This window comes from Marmota marmota, unplaced genomic scaffold (genome assembly GCF_001458135.2).
Source record: "Marmota marmota marmota unplaced genomic scaffold, marMar, whole genome shotgun sequence".
In the NCBI taxonomy this organism is placed as follows: Eukaryota; Metazoa; Chordata; class Mammalia; order Rodentia; family Sciuridae; genus Marmota; species Marmota marmota.
In genome coordinates, this window is record NW_026000005.1 from 32,887,018 (window position 1) to 32,893,451 (window position 6,434).

The 6,434-nt window shown below is 38.1% G+C and overlaps 1 protein-coding gene across 2 annotated transcripts in view; it reads right to left on the bottom strand.

Moving 5' to 3' along the window:
- Positions 1 to 4,622, bottom strand: part of Abca12 (ATP binding cassette subfamily A member 12) — a 161,837-nt gene extending 157,215 nt beyond the window's left edge. Inside the window, exon 1 of one of the 2 annotated variants that reach the window (XM_048808508.1) lies at positions 4,027 to 4,622. In XM_048808508.1, the coding sequence (XP_048664465.1) occupies positions 4,027 to 4,095 (69 nt within the window). In that variant the 5' untranslated portion in view covers positions 4,096 to 4,622. The remainder of the gene's footprint in view (positions 1 to 4,026) is intronic. The other variant, XM_015481335.2, reaches the window with a different exon arrangement.
- Positions 4,623 to 6,434: the final 1,812 nt, after the last annotated feature.

The window sequence follows — 6,434 nt, forward strand, 5'->3', positions numbered from 1 at the left end:
TTTTTTTTTTTAGTTACTGTGAAAAGAGGTTGTTTGAATAAGGTGGGGATTTGGAGAGAAGAGTCAAGTTTAATGCAAAATGTCAGAGATAGCAGGAGTGTCCATGAGAGCCATTTCTAGCATCAACTGAGTTAATGTGAGAGGCACTATCAAAATAGTTACAACAGAAAATAATCCACTGACATTAGTTATTTCATTCAGGTCAAAAATTTAGAATTAGAGTTCACTTCCATCAAGATCTGAAGTCCCTCCTTGATGGGTCTTTTCAGGACCCATTTTCTTAGGGAAAGATAAACCTATCTTGTGTTATCTAGCCTTTCAGCCTGCAGCTCTTTGCTGTCCCAGGACTGCTTCCTGTCATTAGCTAGCATCTCTTTAGGAGAGCCTCCCTATTGCGAAGCATCTCCTCTGGATTGTATCTTCATTTTACCATTATTTGTAGAGTTAAATTACAAGCCCAGCAGGGTAGCAACTACATCCAATTGATTTTGTATAACACCTAACATTTCTCTTGGTCCTTTTTTTTAAACTCTTCTTTACTATTCACTTTTTTCCAATATAATTAACAATTGATATCAACACAGATATTTTAAAATTGCAATATCTACGACCTCCTTAGCAGATATGGTCTCTTCTTTGGTGGGATGTACTCTGAGCAGGGATCAGAGAATATTGTGAAAGGAAACTCAGCTCAGGAACAGTAGAATAGAGGTAATGCAAAGAATAGACTCAGGACTGGGGAAGTTTGACTTTGATCCTTCAATTCCATGATGTGACCTTGGACAAATCCCTTGAGTTCTTAATTGTAAAATTAAGTCAATTAGATAATCCAAATATTCCAGAATTCTAGTCTTTGATTTTATAAAAGGAGAGATGTTTACTTCAAGAGTCATTTTGAGAGAGGTCAACCTCAAAAATTGTAGCCAGATTCAACATTATTTGTTCTATTTATTTCTGACTATATAACTTTTGTAATTCTTTTCTCATTTTTCTATTCCCGCATATACTTTTACAATAAATATACTTCCTCCAAAACCCTCAGTCTACCTGAAATTTTTTATATTTTTTTCTTTTTCTTTTTGTATATTATGTGTTTCTCCATTAAAAGATCCCCAACTGTCCTTCACAGACTGTTCTGCCTACCACCTTGCTATGTGATGGAATCTGTTTCAAGTTGTCATGGTGATGATGCAGACATTTTTCCTTAACATTCATTAGGGATAGTACATTCCCTGTGTCACAAAACTTAATTTCTATTTGTCTGGATATAAAAGTTTATTTTTAAAGTACAATTTCCAGGATGATATATAAATATCAGATAAAAATGTGTGCATCTTAAGCTACTGCTTGATGGGTACCCAAGTCTAGTTCCTACACAGGGATTAGCTCCTCTCCTTAAATTTCCATGCACCTCCTTTTCACATTCCTGTCTTCTAATTTACCTCTATTTTCCTCTTTTCACGTTTTAAAAATTTTATCTTCCTGGTGATTTATGATCCTAACTTCAAGACCTCTTCTTTTCTCTAAAGTGTGAAGTTTCCTATCACCTACTATCCTTTCCACCTGTGTCTTTGAGTCAGTCTCCTTTCCAATACTGAAATGGAGCTAGCCCCAGGCAAATCTGTGATGAAAGCAATGTCTCTTTCTTTGCCTGCCTGTTCTCCACTCAGAATTGCCCTTCTTTCTCCTCTTACCACACCATATTCTATAGGTGTCTCTTGTCCCTCTGGAGGGTCCTAATGGATTCTTGTCTCTCTAGAGGGTCCTAATGGCCTTCTGAATTTTACCAAATCCTGGGTTTTTTCTAACCTTATTTTCTATAACTAAGATTTTTCTGTCCTGAGCCCCATTCTCTCAAAGTGCACGTAAGATTGGAATCATTCCATGTTCCAGAATTAATTATTAGCTCATTTATTCCCCTGCCCCAGGAAAAGTGTAATTTCCAGATGCTTTTTAGGGATTTTTGCTACAGGGGAACAATGTATCACATATAATACATGTGTTATCATGGACAATTATTATGGTATCATGGGAATCATATTTAGCATATCTGATTACATCTCCTTTAAGTATGCCACTATGTCTGGAGGAAACTGAAATAGAGAAAAATTCCAAAGCATCAACAGATACCCACTACTTTATATATAAGAAAGGAACTTCCCATCATAATTTCTAAGAATAAAATTTCTCAACGAAAAAAAAAGTTATTCATCTGAAGTTCTTGGAGTTCTTCTTTTTCTAAAGTTTTAGGAATTGTAAGGAACACATACCACCTCAAACCTTGTTTATCAGCAATAACAGTCCTCAGTTCCTCCATGCTTTTATTATATATCTATATCTATCTATCTATCTATATGTATGTATATATATCTATATCTATATATATCTCTCTATATATCTATCTCTCTCTCTCTCTCTCTCTCTCTCTATATATATATATATATATATATATATATATTGTTGATAGACCTTTATTCATTTATATGTGATGCTGAGAATCGAACCCAGTGGCTCACACATGCCAGGCAAGTGCACTACCACTGAGCCCCAGCCCCAGCCCTGTTTTGATTCTTAACTATTGGATTTTCCATCACTTCTGAACTTTTTGTCAATTTCTTCCTCTCTCCCACGCCCTTACCCCAGATTTCCTTTCATCATTAATCTGAATAAAATGACACACACATTGCCCCCAATCCCTCACTAGTATATTTGTTAAGTGTTTCACCATTTATAAAGCAATTTTAAATATATGAGCTCACGTAGGTCCTTCCACCCTAGAGGGTAGATGCAGCAGACCTCGTGCCTAATTTACAAGTGGGAACCTAATGCTTAGAGAACTTGTCATATGCTATGTAAGCCATGGGCGGAACACTGGCAGGAGCCCAACTCTTGTGCTCCGACTCTTTCCCTGCCAAATGCTACCCAGGAGGAACCACGTGATAATTATGGGGAATTTGTCTTTTATGCTCTTTTTACAGTTAACAAACAAAAATGTTAATGATTTTATAATTTTATGTCTAGCACATCTAAGAAATCACATGACACCTTATGATTTTTAACCCTGGCCATCAAATTCATAAAGGTGAATGACCATCTAATTCCTTCTCTTACTACATATATCAGAATACTGAGCAAGCCTGAAGTGAGATAAGGTACATAGATAAACGTTGGTTTCTCTGATGCATATTATTTGCATATTATATTACACAACTGAGGCTGGAAATTCCTACTTTAAAGTTAAGCATATTGAATGTCTTTTCCCCTGGATTCCAAATGTTCTTCTGAATATATGACAATTCACAGAAACATATTCCTTCCTCAGTCTCCTTGAACTCTATCAGGTAAGACTCTAATAGCTAGCTTTGTAATTTAAAAAGCAAACTATTAATGTAAGAGCACAAAAACAATGTTGCAATGACCAAGCGTACAAGTAATTCGGTAATAGTCTTAAAACATCACATACACCGGCACCCACTAGCTTGGCCTTTCCAGTAAATGATTTTGAGATACTGGTTTCTTAAAATCTCTTCCATATTAACAACTTCCAAACTATTTCTTTTCTATATCTTACTTTTCAACCAAACTTTCTATGGCTTTTGATTTTCTAGTACATTTCTTCTCATTTCAAATGATTTTCAAATGGTACTTTACTTTCATTCATCCCATTTTAAACTAAATTCATTAAGAAAAATTCTGAAAGCATTTTGGCCTGAACCCAGAATTCAACACTAGTTCTAATTCAACAAGTAACAAGGCACATCCTTTCCTTTGCCCAGGGCATGTCCTGATTTACTCTTTTAATTTACTGAAATCAAAAGGCTGCTTTGGGGGCATGTTAAGACTCGTCCCATTAGCTAAAAGACAGATGGAGGGATGAATTCTAAACATCCTATTTTCTGCTTTGAAAAATACCTTTTGACTCTTCTTTTTCCCTGTCATTAACATCACATTTTGGGATTGCCTGGAATGTTGTCCTGTGCCCGCAGCCCCCCTACCACCCCCCCCCTTTTTTTTTTTTTGACTCACCGGCTGCCTTTTGACCCCTAGCCAATTTTTCCACACCAGGATCCGAAGTTGACGAAACTGGGAAGCCATCCTTCAAACACCCTGAAGGAGAGAGAATCCTCTCTCTTCCTCTACTCCTCAAAAGAAGAATTGTTGCCCCGTCCAACCTGCTGCGTGTCACTGAGCCAGGAGACTTTTCACGGCATAGCTTCTCTGGGAACGGGGCTCTGGAACCCACAGTTCTTCTCTTCCTGATGGATCTTTCCTTTCAGTGAAGCTTTGATGAGGAAGCACTTCTCCACCAACTCTTCTTCCACAACAGGACCCAGATCAGTGTTTTTCAGCAACTTGTGCTTATTTTAAAATGACATCCAGTTGCTGCACTTTGCATGAAGTCTAGACTCAAAAGAGAATGAGTATCATTCAGATAATGCCCCACTGTAAAAAAAAAAAAAAAAACAAAACAGGTGAACCTACACCTCCTCCTCTCCATGAAATTAACTACCTATCCACACCTTACAGAGCCTGTCACCTGCACTGGACGCGTCATAAGGAATTAGGTGGGACCCTTGCCAGGCCAGTAGGACTTGTCCTACATTCTCTTGCCTTCTTTCCTGCGCACACTGCCTGCTCTGGTAGAGGCAGGATACAGACAGCATTTTACAGACTCAGGGCCCAGTGACTCTCATAATATTTTAAGTGTCATTAAGATGTTTTAAGTCAATAAGGCCAGAGCTCAACTGAAAAAGCTTTCAGCCTCAGCCCATTGTTAGATATACTAGGAGAATATCAATCTTTAACCTATAAATTTAATGCTTCAATTTGGGAGAAGTGACTATGTTGGCTGGATCCCATCTTCTATCACAATGTACTAGATTAGAAATAATACAGTAAATGAAAGGTGAGCTGTAGGTGACATACAGTGGATCCCCTCATTTTGGCAGTTAGGGTTAAAGGAAACAGACTGACCCCAGATATTTCTGTGACCTCTTCTACCTAGGATGCTCTCCTTTCCTAGAGCTATACCTCTCAAAATTATCCCCAAGTTGATGTCTCCCTTGAAGTGTTTTTAGATATCCTCATAAAATATATTCTCTCTCTTTTGAATACAGCATAATTTTTGTTGTTATGTCTCTGATAAAACTAATATTTTTTGCCTCGTGCGTTTTTTTTAATCTCATTTTTCTCACCAAATTGAAAATTCTTTGAGGTCATGGCCTATTCTATATCCTAGTACTTCACAGATGGCCAGTGCCTAAAATATCCTACTGGATTTAACTGAATAGACTATTTGAGCCAAGGCTGGTTTGGTGAGGTTCCCATTTGATCCTCACACCTTTCCCTGGCTGATCCAGACTCAACTTGCAAAATCAGTTAAAGTATTGTTTGAGTTCTCCTTTCAAACATGGAGTAAATGCTGGTTCAGCTGCCTGGCTCCAGGACGACTGTGCAAAGTTGATGGCAGCCAGCCTGGGGCTGAGAGAAGCCATGACGGCATATGCCCATTACCTCAACTTCAGCTTCATCTCTACTGTGCTGAGTCTCTCCAAACCCCATCCCGCCAGGCAGGCAGACCTGAATATCTGGATGGTATCCTTAATCTTTTTCTGGACAAAGTTACAGGCAAGGTACTCCTTGAACAATGGAGGGTCCCAGAGATAATGGCACATGGGAGCACAGTAACTGACATTTGCCTGACTTTCCCAATCTTTGAGGATGACTGGGGCTCCTGCTTCCCAGCCTCCTTCTATTACTATCTGTCACAATCTACAACCCACTAATGGTTTGATTAAAAAATAAACATTACTTAGTTGTGAAGACAAGGTGGGATTTGGAATGTGATTCTGCATGCAGAGGGACATGGCAGGCTTGGTTGCTATATTCAGTCAGGTTACTTCAGGGTAAAAAGTATTGACTCACACGTGGCGGATGCAGGTGAGAGGTCAGCTCAGAATGAACCACATGGTTTCTCCCAGAAGCTGCTTGTCACAACTCCAGTATAATCACAGAATTGTTTTGTTTTGTGGTTGTTTGTTTAACTTCAGTTCGGCAGTCTTTGTCCTCTTGACCGGACACCTTCATCCACTACCTCTAATTTTCCAATGAAGATAATGTGTTTTATTACAACTCATGACTTCCAGGGAGATCTATTTCTTCAGAGTAATTTCCAAGCTATACATTAGGTGTTTCATATACATGAGATATTTCTTTGCATTTGAAGGCAGGGGCATGTGTCCAAAATCATCACACATATTTCCTTGGAGACCGAGCAATCTTTCCCAAAATATAATTTGAAATAGCTTCCATTAGGGTGCATAGATAATCAGACATTAAAATTTTGCCCCTTTCTGAATGTCAAAATGTTGGTATCTATATGATTATACCTAGAATCTTTCTTAAGTTTGCAAATTTCTTTTAAGGAGTAATTT